This window comes from Martes martes, assembly GCF_963455335.1.
Source record: "Martes martes genome assembly, chromosome: 1".
Classification (NCBI taxonomy): Eukaryota; Metazoa; Chordata; class Mammalia; order Carnivora; family Mustelidae; genus Martes; species Martes martes.
This window is the reverse complement of record NC_137888.1, coordinates 132466111-132492256: the sequence shown is the minus strand read 5'-3', so window position 1 is coordinate 132492256 and position 26146 is coordinate 132466111. Positions and strand designations below refer to the sequence as shown.

At 36.2% G+C, this 26146-nt stretch overlaps 1 protein-coding gene across 4 annotated transcripts in view; it reads left to right on the top strand.

Annotated features, from left to right (window-relative positions):
• Nucleotides 1–26146, top strand: part of TBC1D5 (TBC1 domain family member 5) — a 543265-nt gene that overhangs the window by 290698 nt on the left and 226421 nt on the right. For 3 of the 4 annotated variants that reach the window (XM_080807878.1, XM_080807881.1, XM_080807879.1), the window contains 4 exons: nucleotides 13992–14100; nucleotides 15813–15902; nucleotides 16003–16077; nucleotides 17204–17271. In XM_080807878.1, the coding sequence (XP_080664004.1) occupies nucleotides 13992–14100; nucleotides 15813–15902; nucleotides 16003–16077; nucleotides 17204–17271 (342 nt within the window). Of the gene's footprint in view, nucleotides 1–13991; nucleotides 14101–15812; nucleotides 15903–16002; nucleotides 16078–17203; nucleotides 17272–26146 lie in introns of those variants that run through there. The other variant, XM_080807880.1, reaches the window with a different exon arrangement.

Sequence of the window (26146 nt, the reverse complement as noted above, 5' to 3'; positions counted from 1 at the left end):
CTATAACAGATATCACAGGCTAAGTGGCTTATAAACCACAGAAATTTATTTCTTGTAGTTTTGGAAGCTGGAAAGTCCAAGATTAAGGTGCTGGCAGATGTGGTGTCTAGTAAAAGCCTGCTCCTGGTTCTCTGTCTTTTCACAGTGCTCTCACATAGCAGTGGGCCTAGAGAGCTCTCTGAGGCACTAGTTCCATTCATGAGGGCCCAACCCCTGAACACCCGTCACACTGGTTTGTTGGGTTTCAACATATGAATTTGGGCGAAGTGGGACATTCAGTTCACAGCATATACTAAAGATAATAGAGACTAACCTGAATTTCCATCCCACTCTTCTACCACCCAGTAGTTTTAAGTTCGTAAGCCCTTGCCATTTTATTTTTCTCGGCTATCAGTGCTTTGTAAGTAGATGAGAAAGGTTTTTTTTCCTGATTCTTAAATCATTGCTTTTTCTCACCTTTTTTTTTTTTTTTTTTGTATTTATTTATTTGAGAGAGAAGGAGCAGGGGGCAGGCAGGGGCATCTAGAGAGGGAGATGCAGACCCCTGCTGAGCAGGGAGCCCGATGTGGGGCTTGATCCCAGGACCCTGAGATCATGACCTAAGCCGAAGGCAGACGTTTAACTGACTGAACCACCTAGGCGCCCCGTGCTTTTCTCACTTGTGTTGCCTATATTTTGTTGAGAATCTATGTAACTATATGATACAAACTCTGTAAGTTTTTATAAATACATGATTCAGGAAAACAATTTGGAAAAAACATACAGATTGCAGTAAGACTGCCTAAAGTTTATATCTTGGCTCTATCATCTACTGACTGTGTGACGTTCGGCAAAAGAATTAATCTGATTCCTGATTACCTCATTTGTAAAATTGGAATGTTAACAGCTCCTATATCACAGAGTTGTAGGGAGCATACCTATAATGTGTAGAACACCTGGCCCAGTCATCTAACACATGATAAACTAATTTCTGCATCTTTCCTTTCTCTCTTTTCTGAAATTTCCTAAGTTTTTAAAAAATTTATTAAAAAAATATTTTGTTTATTTATTTGAGAGAGGGAGAGAATGAGGGAGAGAGAGGACAAGCAGAGGGGGGAAGAGCAGAGGGAGGGAGAAGCAGGCTTTCTGCTGACCAGGGAGCCCAACATAGGGCTCGATCCCAGGACCCCGAGATCATGACCTGAGCCAAAGTCAGACACTTAACCCACTGAGCCACCCAGGTGCTCATGAAATTTCCTTTAAGTTTTAATCAACTTTTCATCTATTTAAGTTGTCCTTTGTCTCAAAAAAGTATTTTTAAAATTCTCTGCAGTCCTAAACTGGCAGTAAATGAGTATTTAAGGATTAGACCTGCAGTTATCTATAAAAGATGAAATTTATAAATATCTACAGTTATCTATAGATTATATAGGAAGAATGTTTATAAAATCCACACTTATTGAGCCTCATAATCTCAGTATCAAATTTTCTTATTTCTTGTTTTCATATTTGTTGACCTAGCACGACAAATTTATAGTTCAATGATAATTTCAGGAAGCACAAAATATGCAGGTAACCGTTGCATTATCCAGAAACCAAAATCAAAATAATACCTTAATTCATATCTCCATAATGAAGCCATGTTTGAGAGAAGGGGGGAAAAAATCACACTTGAATGATGAATATATCTTCTTGAAGTAACTTTATTATTTTTTTATGATAATGGAACTGGTCAGTGTCTATGCTTTTCTGTGATATACAACTGTCTGAACTAGTTATTGATCCAGTAAGGTCCTGAAAATGTTACCTTCCATTTAACTAATTAACTGGCTTGTTTGCATTTACAGTCTTACATTAACATAACCCAAACTGACTTGAGCATACATGTTAGTTTGAGTTCCTTTGCTTCAGAAGCCCCTTCAAGCCCTTTTTATTATCTGTAGCCAGGCTCTAGGGGAAAAATTTTTTTCGTATTTGTTTATTTACATAGTCAGCTGCAAGCTCCAATCATCCAAGGCCGTGTAAATGTTTATTGTTGAAAAGACAGGCATACATTTGAAATATGAGGATAAGGTGCTCTGAGTCAGTCATCACTGAGAGTCCCTTCCCCTGAACACACTTCTGTTTTTTCCTGGTGTCCCCAGTTGAAATGCACCTCTGTCAGCCCCATGGGTCACTATTTGTAGTATATATTAGCATGCTGTACTTTTTAAGTAGGATAGTGAAATGGACAATGTCAATTTAAATATTTGGTCAGTAATGTTGAAGTGTGTTACTGGATCTATAATTTGAGAAAATAATACAAAGAAAAATGGTCTAAAAGTGGAAAGTTATAAATCTTTTTAAACATTTTACAAATACCTTGCTTATTTATTTACTTATGGGTGTGCTTTATAGTTATATAGTTAGATCTACATAAGGCTTGATTACTGATTTTTGATTTGACAAACAAAAGATACAGTTTAAAGGTGTAATTTTTACAGAATATTTTAATAGAGATTGATATTCAGTATTTGTCTATTTTCCGTATCAGATTACCTTGCCTTCTGGGGGAAAGGTGGCAGTGGTTAGTAATACTCTTAAAAAAAAAAAAAAAAAAAAAAAAGATTTTATTTGACAGAGAGAGAGCACCAGCAGGCTCCCTGATGAGCAAGGAACCCCCACCCCGAGCCCATCCCACACAGGGCTTAATCCCAGGACCCTGGGATCATGACTTGGGCCAAGGGCAGTCACTTAACCAACTGAGCCACCCAGGTGTCCCTGTAATCCTATTTTTTCAAGTTTTTTTTCTAATCTAGAGGTTTCACAAGTGTTTTTGTGACATTTGTTTTTATATATATATAATATATACATATATATTTATATGTTTATAAATATATATTATTATTTATATATAATATATATTTTTATATATGGTCATATATACATAAAATATACATATAAATATAAAAAACAATATAAATTTTGGTTATATATATATTTGGTTATATATATATATATATTTGGTTCAGGAGAGCTAACAAATCTTCAGTCATCCTGCACATCTTTATTGTACACCCATTATAGACAAGCCAGTGGGCTAAACCTCCAAGACCCAAGGATGAATAAAACACTGCCCACTCATCATCTAGGAGGGGAGACAGACATGGAAGCAACTAATGTAGGTGATGACCAGTGTTCTAATGGGGGCATTTTACTAAGAACTAGAGGAATACTAGATGGCGTAGTTAAATTTGAGGGGTTGTTGGGAGAATGGTGGTTACAGGGAAGGTATATCTGCTGGACGTTCTAGAGGGATAAGACTTTTCTATGAGGTGAACAATATGAGTAAAGATAGTCTTCATTTTCTACTAACAATACATTCTTTTGGGGGGGCACTGTTAAAATGGTTAGATTCAATTGCCCTTACATTTGTTAGTGACAACATTATGCCCTTAGTTATAAAAGACAGCTAAAGTGGCCCTTACAGTATGAGTATTTACATACATCTGTTTCATTCTGTTGACTTTGTTACTTTGCATGAAGTAGTATTTTGATAGTATTAAAGTTTTAGATTTTAGTATATCGGAGGTGTCTGATATATTTAAATCCATGATCAAAAAATTTAACTGGGAGTTGAAAATGAGAATCTTTAAATCACAAAATTATATGAAATAGCTGATAATGATATAATTGAGAATGAATATTATGTGCTTAGAAATATGGGAAAAATCAATAAAGCAGCTATGGAATAAAAAATAGCCTGCTAATGAGAGAATATTTGAAATTTAAAAGAAGTCCTAGTATCATCTGAACATATGGACATAGTTTTCATTTCATGATTATAGATGCAATGTTCTGAGATAGTTATAGTAGTTTAGCTGGTTGACATATTTCAAGGATTTTCAAAGATTGAATTTCAAGCTATTTGTTCAGATTAGAAAAGTAATTCAGATGACAAGCCCAAGTCTCTGAACCCATATGAAGCAAAACGGGATAGTTGAACACTATCTCTTAACTCTCATTCCAGTTTTTTAATGTGCTTCTAGGTCTTAAAGTTGCCTTGAGCAGCAGAGCTCTACTGTCATTGAACCAGGCACAGAACTCTTGTTATGTGGATTTTGTTCAGTGCACAGTAATGAGTTTATAACCTCTAAAGTAACTACTTTTGTTTGGTTGCCCCTGACCACCTGGCCAAACCCAGAGCCTGCTTCTCTCTTTTAATATTCTGATTATGTAGGTTGAACAGGGACTATTTTTTTTTTTTTTTCTACTTGAGAGATATAGAAGAGGGTCAAGGGAGTAGGATAAATAAAGCCAGAGTGGTCTGGCTGGTGTTTTTAACACTGCTCCTGGCCCTGTTTTTCCCACTGTCACCTGGACTGTTGATGGTCCCTAGAGAAGGATCCCCATTTTCCTGCCTCTATATTTCTAGGTGTTATTCCTAATCATAATATTTTAAAAAGCTCTGTAGAAAAATGAGAATTTTCTTGTGCTAGTTTTCAATTTTATAGCAGCATTTCATGTGACAGTTTTATGGAAACATTTCTTTGGTTCATATAAGGATATCTGTGGTCATATAATTAAAATTTTTGTGGCATCCATTTGGGAATATCTGAATTATTGAGCATATGGATAACAGAATAAAAAAATAACAAAAGGCCTTTTTTAAAGTCAGGACTAGATTTTAGTTCTCTTGAAGTAGATGAACTTTCAGATAACATAAAATTTCATCAGTAGAAAATACTTCTGCCTAAGACAGAAGTTTTATGAAACATATTTTAATTTGGACAAGGAGGTCATGAGAAAATGGTTCATCTTCCACTGTGATGCAGAGCAACTCTTTTTAAAAAAATCAGTAATAAAAATACTACTCCCACTGGTGTTCTAGCCTACATAGGAAACACAGTGCAGACTCAAATTAGGTCTCCACACCCTGATTCCTTCATTTTAGTGTCTTCTACCAATGCTTTATCCCCTACCCCCTATATCCAATATTCAGAGAAGGGGTTTTTCTTTTTTTGTTGTTTGAGATATAGTAGGCAGTTAAGGAAAGACCACAGAGGGGATACACATGTGTTCTCCCCTATGACTCCGGCCAACAGTAACCTATAGCCTCATTATGATACATGTACATTGTGGTTTTGATTCCCTCCCTGTGGGGAGAAGGCGGCCCTGACAGTTCCAACGAGGACCATATAGGGCCAAACCGCACACACCACCCGCCCCCCACTGGGAGGAGGAGTCCCTTAGATGACTGGAAGCAGCCTCAGTCAGAGACCACCCTAGCTATGACCCATAATCTATGCAAACATAAAAAGGAAAGACAAAAGAAGACTCTGACCCCTGATGCAGTTGCCACCTCTGTGCCTGCCTCCTCTCCCACCTTGAGAGGGTGCTTTCTCTTTAACTGCTAGTAAAGTCTTGCTTAAAGGTTTGGCTTTGAATTCTTTCTTGGCTGAACTCAAGGACTGAAGCCTTGAGGAGAATGGGATTGGTTGCTGACATTTGGATATACAGTAACATATCAGTTATTTACAAGTCAAATTTCTAATAGCTTCAACCAGCTAGAATATAACCAGAAACTTAGAAATAGGAGGAAAATATTAGAACAGGCAAAATATTTGCTTATTAAAATATATTGAGGCACAGGAGAGCCGTTCTAGTCCCTATTCCCACAGTCTTATTTCACATTTTTTCTTAAACTAGAAAAGATTCTGATAATTTATGATGTTGAATTAGGCTAAAATATGTGACAGCTTAAAGTCTAATTTGTTGTTTTTATTTTAAAAAAGACACACTGAAAAAGTGACAGAGGAGTGTAGATTTAGGATTTTAAAGAGCTAATGTATAATCATTGTGCAGATTGGTAGCCAATAGCCTGATAATGATAGTCATGAGAAAAATGCCCCTAAAAACAGAATGGAAAACTCCAAAAGTAAAGCAGTGTCGAGTTATTTAATGTAAGAAATAGCCATCCATTTTCCAGATGTATCCTACATCTGGACACAAATTTCTTTAAGGCTTAGTAATATTTTGATACTCTCAATATTTTTGTGTCGCAAAAAAAAATCACTTATGTGGCATACATTGGTCTTTCATTATACTGGGTATATGAGGTATTCAAGCATGAGATTTTTTTTATAGTGTGAGTTTTTTTCTTTAAGATTTAAATACCATGAGATTTTCTGGTCACCTTTGGGTGAGGATATTTCCTTACCTTTTCAGACGCCCATGTGAAATTATTTTCTTAGGTACACTAATCCAAACAAATTATAAAGTACATAATGTCCATATTGACTTAAAGTTTATCACATGACCCATTTATCTTCATTTGAAATTTTCATATTCTGGATCTTTGAGCCAGTCTAATACAGAGTATGGTCATATTAGGTTCATGATTCAGATCTTGGATCTCGTTCTTGCCGCAGTTGATTATTTTTGGTAACTTACAGATGCATCACTTCATCACTTAAAGATTTGCTTTCCTAACTTTTGTGTGTATATAAGAAGAGAGGGATGAGAGGAAGCAGGGGGTAAGGGATGGTGGTAGAGACAGGGAAACCTAGACAGGGAAAGGCAACTATAGATAGAGATAAACAATATCTATTATATCTATATATGATCTTATTAGTAGCACCATTCATTTAGAATTAATTATATGCTGTTAGATCTCTTATGGAACCATCTTGACTTTTGTTAGCTAGTTGTATTAACTTTTAAAGTGTATCTGTCTTCTTTCTCCAGTAACACTATATGGGATATATATAGTGTGTATATTTTATCTCTTGAACTTTTTTATAGTTGTTACTTGAAAAATCAAATGTGTCTATGAATGGTTTATTATCCTTAAAACACTTTGAGTTTTGGTGTTCAGTATAGGAACCATTAGTGACATGAATCTATTTAAATTTAGGCTTAAATCAGTTAAAATATATAGTTCTTCAGTTACACTAGCCATATTTCATCTGCTTAGTAGCCACATGTGGTTAATGATTACCATATTGAACAGTTAGATATAGAACATTTCTGTTATCTGAGAAAGTTCTGTTAAGTAGTGCTGATCTACAGATTGTCAAATGAATGATGGATTCAGTTATAATTCATTCAGATCTTTTTAAGAGAAAGTATTATTTGAAGCATACATGTATTTCTATGTGTATATAATACTCTGTAAGTCAACCCAATCTTGAAAAACATGGTTTATGAGATTGGATTTACTTTAAATTAGGACATCAGATTTTGCTAAATAAATGTCTGTTTCTAAATTACTGCAGAATAATTTGTCTTCAATTCTGTAAGCATTTACTTCTTAATATTGTTTACATTGTAGACTGTGGCAAATTCTTATCACATTGGAAGTTAGATATCAAATCCATGCTAGTTTCACAAATAGTAAGGTAAATGTAGTGCAGTAGGGATGTGAAGAAGGTGGGGGAAGTCTGCAGGAAGGTGTCTCAAAGAATTAATTCTGTTAGAAACATCAGTTAACTATGGAGTATCAAATATATTCATTTCAGATGACTTCGTAGAGATAGTTTGGTACAGGATCCTTTTCTCACCTCATTTCTAAATGCTGAACCTTTGATTGGTAGTATAATAATGTGTTTATTATATACTTAATTTTTTATAACCTTGTGATACAGCTTTTTTGGATTCCTTTTCTAAAGGTATGTTTGTTGACTTTACCTACTTAATATGACCTTGAATTGGGAAGCTCTTAAACATTGTATTTTGAAGAGAATGATACATGTTTTTTTTTTTTTTTTTAAAGAATATTATACTTGACAGTCCAAAACTATTGCTAACTCAGTGCTTTGTGTCCTTGCGAACATTGAGGGGGAAGTTCAAAATTTCTCAATTCAGAGTTAAATCCAAACCCAAATTAAAACATTATCGTAAATTAATTTTGATAAACCTCCACACAGTGAACTATTTGTTACCTTTGTTTCAATGGAGCCTCATCAGATGAGAATATATTTCACCTAGACATAGAAAGAAATCCATTTTAAGCTTGTAAGTAATTGCGCATTCTGTCTTTATATTTATTTATATATGTATAAGTAATATGCCCTGATGTTTCATTATGGAGGGAAAAAAAGCTTTAAATAAAAGTAAGTTTTTAAAAATTCCTGATACAGGAAGCAAAAAAGCCAGTACAGTTTCTAATTGCCTTTTAGAGTCTCTGAGTTCCCTCATTACCTGTGATTTAAGCTAAAAATGAGGTAATTATAGATAACATCAGTGTTTATCTGGTTGATCTTGGCACCTGCAGTCCTAGTGTTGTAGCTTACCCATATCTGGTGCCACACTTTACAGTCTGATGCTGACATACCTAATTTACACTTCTCATATTTCCATTAATTTTTAAGTTAGATGTTCCTTGTTGTATTTGAATAGTATTTTTAAAATCATTCCTTTAAGATGGTATAAAAGTGTATACTCTTTCACTTGGAATAGTGGATTTATGGTACAGTCCTTTCATTAGTAGAAATCTTTCACTAATGTATTTCTGTACAAATTTAAATGTTATTATGTCCTTTTATCTCTGTATTTGGTAAAGCAGTTATGGTCACTAATACGGCAATTTTTTTTTTCAAATATTGGTGTGCACTTCAGAATCATAAAATTGTATAAACTTTTTTGCATCAGATTCAGTTTTCTTACTTTATGCTTTCTTACGTTCAAATATTCTACGCATCTGACTGTGATCTTATTTTGCATAAAGATCACCTTCATTTTGCCCTGGACTTTAGTGCTACTATGTCTAGTCAAATCTCAAAAAATGAGATGATCAAGAGCTAGATGAGCTTGTAAACTACAGGGTCATCTGTGCAGAGCTTCACCATACCACCCCCTCACCATACTTCCCTCTTTGATCTTCCTTCTCTGTTGGACCTGTTGAACATCCCCGGTGATAATCCATTCTCCATTCCCTGCATTCTTTATCAGTGAAAACCAGAGTAGCTCCTCTTAACCAAGTATTGAAGATCCTGAGTACTAGACTGTATGTAGTCTCTGAATTGTTTTCAATAATTGTAGTTGTTTGGGTTTCTTCTTAGCCACATAAAGACATTGCTGCCTGCTCAGGTAGTGCCCAAAAATGGAGTAGAAACCATCCTATAAAATATACAGCATAAACTTATTTTCTCTAATTTGTCATCATTTAGGACAATTCAGAAATTTTCTAGTAGAGAACTGCCACATAATCAAGTAATTTATGCATTATTTAGGTTACAAAAGTATTTAAACAATTACATTTAGAAGGTGCTAACTAGTTTTATACTAATTTTATGTGTATATCTTAGGAAATACTACATTAAAATATGTAATTAGAAATAGAGATCTCCTGGGGCGCCTGGGTGGCTCGGGGGTTAAAGCCTCTGCCTTCGGCTCAGGTCATGATCCCAGGGTCCTGGGATCGAGCCCCGCATTGTCTGTCAAATAAATAAATAAAATCTTTAAAAAAAAAAAGAAAAGAAAGAAATAGAGATCTCTTTATGACCATCAGCTGTATTTATTCACTGCGTATTCTGGTTGATTGCCATGTCAAAAAAACAAAAAACAAAACACAAAAACATTGCCAAGTGGATTAGCTACCTAAACAGATACTCTTGGAGGGGAGACCTCAATTGCTGCTGCAAAAGTTGATTTCATTTATTGAGAAATGACTGCAATACTCATGGTCAACACTTTTAATCAGTCACAATATTCTTTTCTGAGGAGCACATGGTAGCTTCAGAATCCTTTTTCACACAATGCTTCTAGGGCAGCCACTAAGGCCTGAGAAGAAAACCAGTTTCTGCCTTTCTGTGCCTAGATGCTGGTTGTTTTTAGGGACCCAGTGCCTGCAAGGCATAGTGGTTGTCACTAGATGGCACTAGTGCTTTGTCAAGAAACTCCTTAAGGCCCAGGCGTCTCTCATCTGTTCCATTTGAGGAACCTACCTAAATACCCCAGGTTTTTAACCACTCACAGCCCTGTTGACTTACTTCCTCAGTCCAACTGGTGAAAACTTATCTCTGTACCCTTGGACTTAATGTTCAAAAACTAGAAATCTAAGGAAGAAAATATAAGGTCATATTCTTGTCTTGCCTTGTTTCCAGAGGCCATTTTTGTCCCTTGATGGCCGCAGTATCGCATTTCCCTTTTAGTGTTGCTTCCAGAAAGAGGCTTTTCCTGATTCTCTTTTTTTTCCCCCTCTTATTAAATTTTTCTGAGTCTTAGTTTCCTCATTGATAAAGAAGGGTTAAAAATACACACCCTAGGAGAGTTGTTGTAAAGGTTAAAAGTGATTTACTTAAAGTATTGTATTTTTTTTTTAAGATTTTATTTATTTAGTTGAGAGAGACAGAGACAGAGAGACCAGGAGCAGGGAGGAGAGGGAGAAGCAGGCTCCCCACTGAGGAAGGAGCCCTATGTGGGACTCAATCCCGGGACCCTGGGATCATGACCTGAGCTGACGGCAGATGCTTAAGGAACTGAGCCACCCAGGCTCCTACTACTAAAATATCGTATTTTTAAATATGTATCGATTTTTTTTAGCATTTCAATAGCATCATTGCCAGATTTTGACTGTTACAGGCATATTACTTGCTTTTTTTTTTTTTTTTAAAGATTTTATTTATTTATTTGACAGAGATCACAAGTAGGCAGAAAGGCAGGCAGAGAGAGAGGAGTAAGCGGGCTCCCTGCTGGGCAGAGAGCCCGATGTGGGGCCCGATCCCAGGATCCTGAGATCATGACCCGAGCCGAAGGCAGAGGCTTTAACCCACTGAGCCACCCAGGCGCCCCTTACTTGCTTTTTAAAAAAAATATAAGACAAAGTTTAGAAACTACCGTTCCTTTACTTTTGTAAAGCTGAAAAATTCCGCCACTGACTCATCAATAACTTAGTATTCTTTGCCCATGTCCTGATCTAAGTTCAGAAGTAGGTCCCCATTTGTATTTATGATTGTAAAAAACTTTAATTATGGTTCGGCTCCCCTCGAAGGGCTAAAGTGTTCAATATTTTGTCCTCTGTATACTGTTAAAGGTCTGACAGCCCAGCTCTTGGAGTGGCATTTGAGTGCCCCTGGGACTACTATTATTTTCTACACTCAGTTTTCATTTGTAGGTATAAAACTAGTTCTCCCTTCTCTGTATTACCAGAGTGCTTGGCCTTCACTTCGATTATTACTAGTTTACAGATCCCTCGACCTCCTTAGCTTCATGCTTTCTCTAATCTCTCTGAGTGCTGAGCACATAGTAGGCACTGTCACTTGTGTTTACTCCGTATCACTGTTCATTAATGAAACACGGTGCCATAGAAGAGCAAGACAATGAGTTCTCTTGCGACCTTTGTGTTGCTCTGTTGTTAGGGCTCTTCATCAGTTTGAGGCGTTCAGCCTTAATTGGAACTCTGAGTACCCTGAATAAATTGAGATGATTGTGAATTCCAAAGATAATGTTTCCATTTCACATGTCCCAGTCTCCTGTTCTCTCTGCCGACACTGTAATCAAGGCCCAGGGTCTTATCTAAGCTAACAAATAATTATCCTTCATTACATAAGTAGTATGTAACTTGACCTTAAAAGGCTGCGTAACTTGACAAGATGGCAATGAATCTAGCCACCAGCTGTGTCTACCTTCACACTGTCCCAGTCCCTGTGAATAGGAGCTGATTTTGGAAGAGGCTGGGGGAGTCCTTGCCTCACACTTCCCTCTCTTATCTGGAATGTATCGGTGATTTCAGGCCATGGAACTGCATGGTCTTGCACAAATTTTGATTCCTTTTGGGTTCAGAATCCATTTAAAATCTGCAGTTTTTGCTTGCAGACCACAAGCTATTTAGACATACTTAACATTTTCTGAGATGTACTCATTGCTTATCTCATCTTTGAGTACTGCTAAAACTGGGTAAAAACAAAACCTGAATATGAGATGTGAATAATATATGTGAGATTGTTGGGAAATGGATAATGTCTTTAAAATATTATTGGTAATACAAATGGACTGATATGATTAAAAAAACGTTTCTTTGAGTTTGGAGGGGCTAGGGATTACTTAAACATGACAACAGTGGAAAAAGCATCAGGAGAAAATAATGTTCAATTTAAATTAATATACACATTAAAAAGCTTCACTGTGTTGAAAACCAAGGTATTGGGTTAAAAAGTATATGTGTGTGGCAGACAAAGGTGTGATGTTTTTAATGTATGAAAAACTCCTCCTTTGGACCAATAAAGGCACAGTAAAATAAAAGTAATATTATAATTAGTATTAACAATAATGCTAATTTTAAAAAATATTCTTATATACTAGACATGCTTCTGAGGATTTGTCATGTATTTTAATCCTCACAATAATTCTTTGAGGTAGATGCTGTTATTTCATTTTACAGATGAGGAAACAGGGGCACAGAGACATTAGGTAACTTGCCCAAGCTTGCACAGCTAGTAAGTAGCTAGTAAATTGTGTACTGTTTCTGTGAAGGCATGACTATCTTTTTATCACAGGAGTGTGGTTCTGCTGTCCATTCTCTTAATCACTATTCCTGTGGTGCTTAAAATAGGCAAAGGACAAGAAGGGATGTTTTTAAAAAAGAAGTAATACAATGACTCAAAAGAATGAAAAATTTTCACTTTCACTAATGACATAAATGCAAATTAAAATAAAAATGAAGTATTATTTTCTCTTATGAATGGAGTGTTGGGAGTAAGGAATTTTCATGGAGTGGTGTTAGGAGTGGACTTCCTCACTAAGGTGCTGGAGTGCTTGTCTCATATGGCATACCTAGCCACTAGCCCCTCCTGGCAGAAGGCTTCGGGATCGGTGCACTAGGGCCCTGAGCTGGAAGTTCTCCTGCTTGTGGCAGTCAAGAATGTGCCATTGCCGGGGTCACTCTTCTGAAAACTCTGTGGAGATGATACTCCACAGTCGGGTGTTTTAGTAGTTGGTTGCATTACTGGCTTTAAGATAACATGATGTGCGAGGCCATCCTTTCTCAAATTGAGTCAGGTCCGACCAGTGAGAACTGCTGCCGTGTACCTACATGGAGGACAGTTGAGGGTTTTAAAGGCTTTCTTTTGAGGAAGTCTCTCTGAAGAGATTGCCAGGGTTTCAGCCTTGATGATAAGTTGATTGCGGCATTAGGAAATCAGAAATTTCACAAAGCTGTGTTCAGTAGCCTCAACTGTTGACAAATGATTCTTGATGTTTAGTTTGGTACAAGATGCAGGGAATATAGGTCTACTTCCTTTATTCAAACTCAGTAAATGGTTTGGGACAATTAATTTCCAATTGTTTCCCAGTAGAGCAGATTTACTTGTATATTAATGAGGCACAGGTGTTAGGCCCCTGGTGTCTGTGTGCCTGGGAGGCATATTTCAGTTGTTTATCTACTCAGCCATAGGTACTGCAAGGTACTCAAGCTTGCCTTTAACAGTTTTTACAGTGAGGCTTTTTAATTTTTTGATGTTTTTTTTCAAATTTGCCTGCACCTGTTAAAATTTTAAAACTGATCATGTAGAAAGAAGTTGCAGAGATTTCAATAGTAAATTGCACTGGAAGTTAAAGAAAGTAGTCTTCTATTATATTTAACTCCCCAGCCTGACACTAAAGAGAAACGGATTCATTTAAACAGATATTTCATGTGAAAAGCCAATGTAATCAACAGTACCCTTTTTGTTGTGTATTTTTGGAGCAGGTATGTCTTTGTCAATGGGTAAAGCAGTCATATATTTATATTAATATTCATTTTTTTCTTGTTGCACTGAACTGCGCTACCAGCATTTTAGAGGAAATGGAATAGCCTCCATAGACATTATGAATTTCAGTAGCTGGCATAATTATAGCGATCTACATATTCATTAAATCTAAGAAGAACTGTGTCCAAAAAGACAGCCATGCGTTCAGAAACAGTACACAACTAAATATATATGTTTTAAAAGTTGCATTTCTTAGACTTATTTAAAATTAATTTCCTGTAGCATTCCTCTCCAAGCAGAGAATTTTAACAAAAGGATCCCTATGCTTTGGTTTCTTGCATATAGGAAAGAATGGGAAGAACTATTTGTAAACAACAATTACTTGGCAACAATAAGGCAGAAGGGGATTAATGGGCAGCTGAGAAGCAGCAGGTTCCGCAGCATTTGCTGGAAGGTAAGAAGAAAATATTTATTTACAGTTTGTGGTTGCAGTATATCAACACATTACCTGATGCCCTGAGAGATTACCCATGCAGGGGATCACTGAATTTTCCAGGAGACTTCACTCTCGATTTTTTGGCCATCCAAGTTTATCTTTCATAGGACATTTACTAATAAGGTTGAACCACCTTAGTCCCGAGTAACTGGTGATGTTAAAGGAGTCATTTGAAATAGCTGTTCTTTCATCTCATTTGATGGAGCAGAATTCGAAGCAACACCTTTACATCCCGCAGAGGCTTCTGCAGAAATCCTTGAAGCTGGGCAGGAGCAGAGGGGAATTTTCTTCCAGCTTCCCACTGTATCAAGTGCAGCCATTTAGTCACCCCCCCCCCCTTTTTGCTTCAGAAATAGCAGATGGAAAAGATTTTTCATATATATATGTATATGTACATATATACATATATGTACATATACATTTTTTTAAACTGGAAACATAAAGTGAAGGGCAGCAGGAAAGAGAAGTGGAAGAAAATTAGATCAGTTTCCTAAGAGAAAGGGCCATTGATTACCAAAACTAGTAATAATTTACAGTTATCTTTTTTAATTGCCTGGAAATATTGTCCCTTTTTGTTCTCTCAAAATGAATTGAGGTTTAGACTTATTTCTGAAATGACTTCTATTGAAAGTTTTTTAGGTTATATCTGCATAAATTGAGCATAAAGAGTCTGTGCAAGTAAAGACAGTAAGGAACACATGATGTATTAGACAGTTTTAGATTTAATAATTTAGATTTAATAATTAAAATACATTTTTCTTTTGTTAGATGCAGGCAGTAAAGGCAAAAGACGTGCTGCTAGAATATTTGTATACAAATATTTGTGTCCCATCCCCTAGTCCTTGTTGTTTAACTTTTAGTAGCCTTCGTTTGCTAAAAATAAACTCAAGTCCAGATTTATTTTAATGTGGCATTAAACTAAATTAAATCAAATTTGTCTTTTTAAGAATGCTTATTGTTTTCATAAGCTAGTTGCCAGTTGTAAATTAATGTCTCTGCCGTAGAAAGAATGACTTCACTTCTCAAGCCATGCCCTCAGGTTGTTCTTCTCTATCCTTTACCTGCCTGTGTTAAGACAAATCTTAAACCTTGAAATTAGGGCGCCTGGGTGGCTCAGTGGGTTAAGCCGCTGCCTTCGGCTCAGGTCATGATCTCAGGGTCCTGGGATCGAGTCCCGCATCGGGCTCTCTGCTCAGCAGGGAGCCTGCTTCCCTCTCTCTCTCTCTGCCTGCCTCTGTCTACTGTGATCTCTCTCTGTCAAATAAATAAATAAATAAATCTTTAAAAAAAAAAAAAAAAAAACCTTGAAATTAATCATTGGACTTTGTGTCTGTCAATACCCCATTAATATAAGACTGTAAAATGGGAATTATATTTGAACCTTGATACATTCTTGCTCATTTTTAATATAAATCTGGAGGGACCTTGATTTCAGTTTTGTGGTGTAGTTTTTGGGATCTTGGTCTTGTGGCCTTTGTTCACTTTTTGAATTGTCCAAATACACATAAACATTCCCAAATATAATTTATGGGGAACCGGAATGATATGAATATGAATGTCTCTTGGAGCATTCAGTATGAATATCTGATTCAGGTGATTCTGTTTGGCATAGTTTTACATGTTGCTTGTTAGGATTTTTACAAAAGTTTCCTTTTTTTTTTCTTTGACAGCTATTTCTTTGTGTTCTTCCTCAAGATAAAAGTCAGTGGATAAGTAGAATTAAAGAATTAAGAGCATGGTATAGCAACGTTAAAGAAATAGTAAGTTGTACTTTAATTAATGTGATTGTTTTCTTATGTATGCTTTAAAGTCCAGTAACCTCTGATCTTTGCATGTGTGTTTTCTTTCTTTCCCTGCCAGCACATCACAAACCCAAGGAAGGTTGTTGGCCAGCAAGATTTGATGATCAATAATCCCCTTTCACAGGATGAAGGGGTAAAGTTCATCTTTATTCATATCTCAGCTTCTTTTGCCCATAAGAATATGCTTATGAGACAGGTTATCAATCACCATGAAAACAATGTTATTTCATGCCAATTAATTTTTTTTTTACTCCATATATTATGCAACCTAAAACCTGATGGAAATTATTCTATGCTATATTCATCTTGTGTTGTAGGAGGTTTATGATCTCTTTCTGTGGAATGGCATTCTGGAGATGTCACAGGGGACCATAAGAACTCAGGGTAAAAGAGAAGAGCATAAACAGGAGGCTAGAACTGTTCTGTCAACTTGTAGTGGGCAGTGGGGACTCTAGGAAGGCCTCCCTTTATGATAAAAATAGATGGGGGTTTACTTGGTGGGACTAACTTGCAAGAAGAAAAGTGACTTTTTGGAGTGAGTCTATTAAGAAGTTTTTAAAGATAATGAAAAATATCTGCCCCTCCCCACTGATACTTCAGAGAAGACTAAGAATAATTACTACTTTAGAGTATTGTATAACTTCTTCAATTGCTGCTCTAATTCCTGTTTCCCTGCTAACAGAAATTATTTTCCAGCTAATATGTAATACCAGCATTTCTTTTTTTACTGATACATACAGTTGTTATGATACAGTTTATAGTATAGCAGCACAGAATATTAAGTGAATTTTAAAACTGAAATTCACATTTTACAAAGTGTCTAAAAATCTGCTTGATCATAAAGCCAAGCTTTGCAAAAAAACATTACATGTCTTAGTGCATTGGGAGTTCAGGTCAGGTTCAAGTTGAGACCAGTTGGCCTATGGCTCTGCTCTAATCTAAGCAGAGCTTTTTGTTGTTTGTAAGGGAAGTAGTGGGTGTAGAGCAGCAGAACTATCATTTACTTTATAAATATAATATAAAAATTTTAAATATGCACAACATTATTACTGGAAAAATTGATGTTAGTATAAGGATGTGTTTCTGATATTAGACTAGTAGTTTTTAATAAAACTTATTCTACTTCAGGTTTCCTCTCCACAATGTGAAATGATAACTCAGAGAAGGATAAATTTGATCACTTAAATTATTAAATTGAGATCATAAAAGACAAGTAAAGGTGTAAAATTATCTTAAATAGGTTGTTTTCCTTATTTCAGAGTCTGTGGAACAAATTTTTTCAAGATAAAGAACTGCGATCAATGATTGAACAAGATGTCAAAAGAACGTATGTAGAACTTATAGTAATTCAAATTGATGTTATCTCTTTGTAATTTTAGTAAGATACAAAATCCATAGAGGAGTTTTAATTAAGTGCAATATTTGCCTTATGTTAATAACAAAGTTATTGTGGCCATTTTTGATAGTAACAATTATTTTCTGTTCTTAAAATATAGATTCCTGTTTTCCCTCTTTCAACATAAATTCCAATATTTATGATCTTAGGATAATATCTAATCTGGTTTTCAATTTTCAACAATGATTTGAAATCATGTGCTTCTGATTAAGGTTATATTATGTGGTCATAATATTGGTATTGCTAGAAACATTTGTCTCCTGTTTTTTAGAAATCCTTTCTAACCAAATTGCTTTTTAAATGACAACTATTAGTTTTACCCTCCTTATTTGTGTCTCTCTTGAAGTCATTCAGGTTTGCAAACAACCTCTTCTCTCAGTCTACATAGTATTTACCATGTGAAGGGGTTATTTACTTAGCACATGGCTAATATCTGTTGACTTTTACATAATTGGGCTTTACCTTTCTGCGTCATGTAGTGAGAAGTACATGGAATTTTTGTGGGAAAGTCCTAGGATAAGTTCTAGCAACATACGCTATAATCTTAGGCATTTTACTTTCAATGAACATCTTTCCTCGGTGTCCTTTTCTGTAAAATGGGAATAATAGTTAACCTCAAAAGATTGCTGTAGATTAATAAATGTATGTTGTAATAGTACTATTCAGATATGTTTACACATTTTTTTAAAGATTTATTTATTCATCCTAGAGAAAGAGAGAAAGAGAACGAGCATACGCGAGTAGGTGAGAGTGACAAAGGAAGAGAGAGAGAGAGAATCTCAAGTGAGCTCTATGCGGAGCACAGAGCTCCACATAGAGCTCAATCTCATGACCCTGAAATCACAACCTTACATCATGACTGGAGCCAAAACTAGGAGTTGGACTTTTAACCGACTGTGCCACCCTGGCACCCCTAGATGTGTTAACACTTTAGGCTGTAAACAGTTACATAAATGTTAGTAAATTTAATCATTGCATCTAGGATGGGCCATGTATTTGCAGAGTCATAGATATCCCTAGTACCTTCTTCCAGGTTCTTCTGTAGCTTTGCCTGTCTGTTCTGCTGCTAGTTCAGCTCCTGCTAGACCTATTACAAGGTCAGGGCCTCTGGCTCTCTGACACTCATCTCTTTCCAGGTCCCAAACACTGAGTAATCAGATGACACAGATGGCCGTTAACATTATACTACATATTGAACAAGTCACATTTTCTATTTTAGAATGAAAATCAATGGAGGGGTACCTTGCTGGCTCAGTCAGTAGAATGTGTACCTCTTAATCTAACGGTTGTGTGTTCAAGCCCACATTGGGCCTAGAGCTTACTTTAAAAAATAAAAATGAAAACAGGGGAATCATGGGTTCAGAGTACCACAGAACTGTATGTAACTGGCAATGGTGGTAGGTTGAGGGAGGGAGGTATGGGATCATTTTGATGAGCTGAGTTATCTAGGTAACCCAAGAGGAGCCAATTATACAGAAACTACTCACAGAGACATCGTGTGGCAGTTCTTGACCTCTAGCATATAGTTGCAGAAAGTAGAGTGCCATTGTATTAGTGTGCAGGAGTCACTCAAATATTTATTGGAGAAAACAAAAACTGAATTTCCTCACCAATCATTTAAGTAGCTGTATAATCAGTGGCAGTAAAACAGGCCTCTTAAAAGCAAAATGCATGGTATATATTGCTAGCCAAACAGTAAAGGTATCCCTTTTAAAAAAAAATTCTAGGCAGTTATCTTAGAAAACTTGGCAGCTTCAGCTCTAAATGGCTAATAAGAAGGATCATGATCAATCTGCTGTTATCAAATGAAAATAGAGGGACCATGATACTGGAGCGTCACACAGTCAGAGGCTCTGTGGATCAGATCACTGAAAAGACAAAACAAACAGGAGAAGGGGAAAATAAAACTCAGACAGCCAGGCCTCATAGGAAGTGGCATTGGGAGCCCATTGATTATTTTGGTTACTTAACACAAACATTTATGCTTTGCTGTGTGAGGAAGTGTTATTTCTTGAAAACTGTATGCTTGTAACTATTTGGTTTTATGTTTTCTATGCATTTTTTATATATTTAAAATGTGTGTATGCATGTGATGTGTATAACATATATATGGCTATTTTTTTCTTTTATAAATGGTCTCCAATGGTACATTTTAATTCATTTGGCAAGCCTAAGATTCAGGGATGGCAGTTAGGAGACCCTGTAGTTCATAGCATGGTTGGAGGAGGTTGCATCTTCTTTCCCAGAAGGCTCTTCCATGGCTCTCCTCCACATTTAGAGTAAGGCTCCTTGCCATCTCTTTATAAATTTTGTGGCAGGTAACTTAGCTTGTAAGGTAAGACTGTCAGTCTTTTAAGCCACCAAATTGCCTAACAATAAAAGCTGAATAGCTTGAATAATTTTACTACTTTAGGTAATACATTCTCTTTATAAGGCACTGCCTTATCTAAAATCCATGGGTTTCAGTCGAGTCTGTAAGGCACCTCATGATGCAATAGGAGAAGAGAAGAAATACAGCTCAATGAATGTTATACAGTGTTACTCATTTACTAGCATCTGTGATAAGAATTTTTTTTACTGTACATTTTTTTTTTACTGTACATTTATTGAATGTCTGCTATGTTCCAGCCTTATCCTTTTTGGGAATAGAGTGGTGAATAAGACAGACAAGGTCCTGCTTTCATGGGATATACATTTTAGTGTGGGGTGGGGAGGGGGTTGGAGGAATGAGAAAGTCAGCACCTATAGATAGATAAAGAGGATAATTGTAAAAGATGGTAACTGTTGTGAAGAAATAAAGCAGGGTGATAAGATAGAAGGATGGCAGTTTTAGGAATGGTGATTAGAAAAAGCATCTCTGAGAAGATGATATCTGAGCTGAGATGTGAAAAATTTTAAAAAGCCAGCCATTTGAAGATCTAGGGAAAGAACATTCCAGGCAGAGGGAACAGCTAGTGCAGTCTCTCAGTGAAAATAAGCTCAGTGTTTTGAGAAACTGAAGGGGGGCAGGTATGGCGGGAGGTAAGTGATTTAAGTAGGGAAATTCTGGGAGAGAGCAGATGCCATCCAAGCAGTCCTATAGGCCAAAGTAAGGAGTTAGGGTTTTATTCCACTTGCAATGGGAAGCCATTGGTGGGTACTGAGCAGGGGTGTGATACCTAAAAAGATCATTCTGGCTGCTGTGCAGCGGGGTGGGTAGAGGTGAAGATGGAGTCCGGAAAAGTAACAGGGAGTCTTGTGGTATGCTTCCACATTAAGTAATGTTAGTGGCTTAGATGAAAGATGTAGTAATAAAGATGGTTAGAAATAGGTAAGTTGAGGATATGCATTTTCTACTTTTAAATATTAAGAGGTCATTATATGTAGTTTTCTCACATTCATCAGTTCTCCTCTATTTTTACTGCCCTGTTTTAGGTATTTTTTTTTTTAAACCTCCTATGTAGTTTCTCACTTGCTTAATTGTTCTCTTTAGATGTCTTTTCTTTCTCCTCCAGCAGAATCCATGTGTTATAGCCTTATTTTCAGAAAGCACAACTGGTCATGCTACTTGCCTAATCTAAAGCCTTCTTGGACTCTCTCTGATCTGCAGAAGAATGGACTTATCCAGACCCCCTAACACACAGATGGTTCTCTTTTAGAGTTTTCTAGCTGTCTTTCTGTTATTGATGTCTAGTTTAACTCCACTGCAGTCTGAGAGCATGATTTCCCGTCTGCCAAATTGGTTTGGGTGTGTTTTGGGGTCCAGAATGTGTAATATCTTGGTGAATGTTCCATGTGAGCTTGAGAAGAATGTGTATTCTGCTGCTGTTGTTTCAAGAAGTACGTAGATCTCAGTATATTCAGTAGATTGATGATGTTGCGTTCACCTGAGTCCTTCTGATTTACTACCCTCCAGATCTATCCATTTCTGATAGACAGTTATTGAACTTGCCAACCATGATAGTGGATTTTAAAAGTTCTCTTTGCAATTTTATTAGTTTTTGTTTCACACAGGTTGATGCTCTGTAGTTAGGTGCATATATGTTAAGGATTGATGTATCTTGGAGAATTGATCCCTTTATCATTGTGTAATGATGGTGTAATAAGCCTGGTATATTTTTCTCCATTCACTTACTTTTTTTTCTTTTTTTAAAAAAATTTATTTTATTTTCTCAATGTTCCAAGATTCATTGTTTATGCACCACACCCTGTGCTCCATGCAATCCATGCCCTCCTTAATACCCACCACCAGGCTCACCAACCTCCCACCTCCCTCCCCTCCAAAACCCTCAGTTTGTTTCTCAGAGTCCACAGTCCATTCATTTACTTTTAATCTAAATGTGTATTTGTTTTTAAAGTGGGTTCCTTGTAAGTAGCATACAGTTGGGTTGTGTTTTTGATGCACTCTGACAATCTTTTAGTTGGTACATTTAGACCATTGACATTTAAAATGATTATTGATACAGATTATTAGCTATCATATTTGTTACTCTTTTCTTTTTGTTACCTTATTCTTCATTTCTATTACTGTCTTCCACCCTTTTTCAGCTTTTGTAGTTTTAATGGAGCATTTCATTTTCTTTCCTTTCTCAGCATACCAGTTATACGTCTCTTGCTTTTTTTAGTGGTTGCCTTAAATTTTACATTATGCATTTTAGGTAGTCCACATCCACTTTCAAATAACACTGTACCACTTCACTGATAGTGTGAGTACTTTATAATAGCAAAGTCATCCTAATTCCTTCCTCCCATCCTTTGTGTCATTGCCGTTACTCATTTCACTTATATATGAGCATGTATGTATCCATGTGTGTTTGTATACATACACACACATATACATACATACATACATACATACATATGTGTATATACATACAAGCATACATAGTTGAATATATTGTTGGTATTTTTTTTTTATTTTTAAAGATTTTATGTATCTGAGAAAGAGAGAGACAGTGACAGAGACAGCAAGAGAGCATAGGCAGAGGGAAAGAGAGAAGCAGGCACCCCACTGAGCAGGGAGCCAGATACAGGACTTGATTCCAGGATCCTGGGATCATGACCCGAGCTGAAGGCAGAAGCTTAACTAACTGAGCCACCCAGGCATCCCTGTTGGTATTATTATTATTTTAAACAACTAGCATCTGTTATATCAATTGACAATAAGAAAAATAAAAGTTTTTATTTTACTTCACTTATTCCTTCTTATGTTCTTCCTTTATGTAGATCTGAGTTTCTAACCTATACTATTTTCTTCTAAATTACTTCTTGTGAGGTAGGTCTGCTGACAACAAATTCCCTCAGTTTTTGACTGTCTGAGGAAGTCCATTTCTCCTTTACTTTTAAAGGATAATTTCACAGGATACAGAATTCTAGGTTGATGTTTCTCTTATGTCAACACCTTAAATATTTCACTTCATTCTCTTTTTTGCTTGTATAGTTTCTAAGTAGAAGTTGGATGTTATTCTTATCTTTGTTCCTGTATAGGTAAGGTGTTTTTATTTTTGTCCCCACCTTCCGCTGCCTTTTTAAGGACTTTATCTTTGATCTTCTGTAGTTTGAAGATGATAAGTTTAGCTGTAGTTCTCTTGGCATTTATCCGGCCTAGTTTTCTCTGAGCTTCCTGGATCTGTGGTTTGGTGTCTGACATTTATTTGGGGAATTTTTGTCACTAGTACTTCAAATATTTCTTCTGTTTCTTGTTCTGTGTCTTCTCTTTCTGATAATTCCGTTATATGTGTGTTATATTCTAGGTAGTTGTCCCACAGTCCTTGGATTTTTTGTTCTGCCTTTTTTTTCCCCAGTCTTCGTTCACTTTGCTTTTCAGTTTTTAAGAATTTTGTTGATCTATCCTTTAGCTCAGAGAGTCTTTCCTTAGTTATGTCTAGTGTACTAATAAGCCCATCAAAGGCATTCTTCATTTCTATTTCAGTGTTTTGTTATCTCTGGCATTTCTTTTCGATTCTTTCTTAGGATTTCCATCTCTGCTTTCATTGCCTGTTTGTTGTTGCATGCTGTCTACTCTGTCCATCAGAGCCCTTAGCATATTAATCATAGGTGTTTTCAATTTCTGATCTCATAATTCCAAGGTCCCTGCCTTGTCTGGTTCTGATGTTTACTCTGTCTCTTCAAACTGTACCTTTTGCCTTTTGTTATGTCTTGTAATTTTTTTCCTGGTAGCCAGAACATGATGTGGAAGGTAAAAAAACTGCTGTAAATATGCCTTAAATAATGTGGTGATAAGGTGAGTAGGGAGGGGAGGTGTTCTTCAGTCCTATGGTTAGGTCTCAGTCCTACTATGAACCTGTCCTCTGAACCATGAACTTCACAAGTGTTTCTAATTCTCTGCACCCTCTTAGATGGGGCAGAATGGTTAAAGTGGACTAGAGTTGGGTATTTCCCTAACCCCAGGTCATGTAGGGTCTAAGAACGCCCCAGCAGATAGGCTCTGTTAACTACTTTTCCTTAAGGGCGGGTTTTCATTCTTGTTGTTGTTTTTGTTTTTGTTTTTTGACGGCAGGTTTTGTTAAGAACCGAGTGCTCTGTTCAGAATGAATCTTGAATCCGCCCCCGCCCACATACTAGAAGCCAAGGGGATTTTTTTCCTGATATTCACTGTGGAATCCTGGTCAAGCTCTTGGAGCTGTTTGGGGGTGGTCTCCCTATTACTGGGTTCCTCGGAGTATTTAACTCTCAGAGTTGTCCATACTGAGCTTCTAGCAATTCCTTCAGTGTAGTTCAGGTTTTCCTCTCCTGCACTGGTTCCTACCAGGTGTTTTGCTTATGAGTTCTGCTCTGGTAAGTTGTGACTCCTTATATTTGCCTGTTTATCCTGTGTCTTCCCCTCTCTTATAGAGCCAAGAGGAGTTGTTGATTTTTCAGTCTGTTCGGCTTTTTACCTGTTGGGGAGGAGTAGTGATGTCCAAGTTCCTTATAGGCAGAACCAGAAATTCGAAGTCCCTCCCCGTTCTGTTTTAGATCAGTGCTGTGGCATTATTTCCTGAATGGATTTTGTGCATTCCATATTCCATGCTTTGCATTACTTGCTTGGCTGCTCTTGGAATGTTGCTTCTCCTCATTGTTCCTTTTGGGATTCCTGAAAGCTCATTTTTAAAGGCCTGAGTTCATCACCACCCTGTTCATGAAACATCTTCTAGTCTTTACAATTGGAAATAATCTATGCCTATCCTGTGTTCTAGTAGAATTTCTTAATAACTTTTTGATGATATTACTTAATTTTGTTTCATCCTATATTTACTTAGACCTGCCAGTGTATTCAATCTGCCAATGCATTTAGTACATTTATATTAATCTCCTCAGGGTGCCAGGCACTAGAGATGCCAAGATAAATATGGCATGGACCCTTAAGAATCTCAAAGTCTAATAGAGAAAGCAGCTAAAAAAAAAGTTGCAGTGCAAGATAACTGGTGCTGTTGTGGAAAGAGTATGTATGAGAGTTTAACCCACGTCTCACCTTTCAGATCTACTGGTCAGCCCTTGGAGAGCATGGACCTGATTTGTTCTTGTGTCACTATAGAGTCAAGTTGATGCTTACTAAAAGCTCACTGATTGTGAATCTTATCACTGATGATCCGTATTGTTTAGTTTTAGCAGTAACAGTCTTTAGCATTTTTAGTCTTCAGAGACATAAGCACCCTTTGAAAAAAATACTGTTATTAGCCTTCTAGTCTGAGTTTAAACAAGATAATTTTGTCTCATAAGCTGTGTTGTTGCCATCATTATTGAATTTATTTGATCTGAATATGTCACTATATTAAATATAATTCCTCCTCAACTAATTTTAATATTCCTTTATTCTACTAGCCCTTTTTTGCCTCAAAGCGTTTTCTATTCATTTCAATTAATTGTTCCTTATGTCAGTCTAATGAGGTTGTTACTGTTCTCATTTTTATTACTGAAAAAACTGATAATCAAAAGGTAAATCAAGGAACTTCTAATTTACAGCATTTCTAATTCAGAGCTTGAATTGTCCATTCTGAACCAATTTTGCCTTGCTTCAAAGACTGTAACATTAAGTGAAATATAGTATTATTTAAAATTGATGGGAAATAGTAAGTTCAGAATAAAATATTTCCGTATTAGATATCAGGGAAGTCTGTTACTTGATCTCTCAAGGTCTATTCTAAAAGTGTATTTGTAGTGTATGTAATATCATTTGCAAGTTAACATATTAATAAGCTATTGCTAAACAGTATTGCTTTTTCTTCAGATGCATTCTTCCTCTCTCTTGAATTAAATGATTAAAATTCTTTAACTTATCACTGTAACTTTGACTGTATTTAAAGTTTATCTGATTGCCTGTTGGATACGGCAGTCATCATCTTCAATTCTTGGTCCTTTGTGTTTCTGGTTATTGTAGGGTTATTCCTGTGGCACTTCAGACTGCTCAGCTCTTCAGTTAATGACCTTCTTTCCTACTTCACTCTCCATGATATGGCTGGATCCCTAAGAACTCAAGTTTCCCATGTTAATGCTTCCTTTTGGTTATAGTTTATATATGGATCAAGCTTTAGCTATAACTGATACAAGCAAACTTTGTCTTCTCAGTTTTTTCTTGTAATTCAGTATTTTTTGGATTCATTAATAATTAAAATTCCCTTTTAAAATTATAGATGTGTGTGCTGTCCAGGCACATGTAGCTGTATACATTTAAATTAAACAAAATTAAAAATTAAGTCTTCATTTACACTAGTTCTATTTCAAGTGCTAATGGCTATTGGATGGGACAACATAGATACAGAACATTTCTATCATAAAAAGTTCTACTGTGCAATGTTGTATAGATAATTTATTGCTATATATTTAT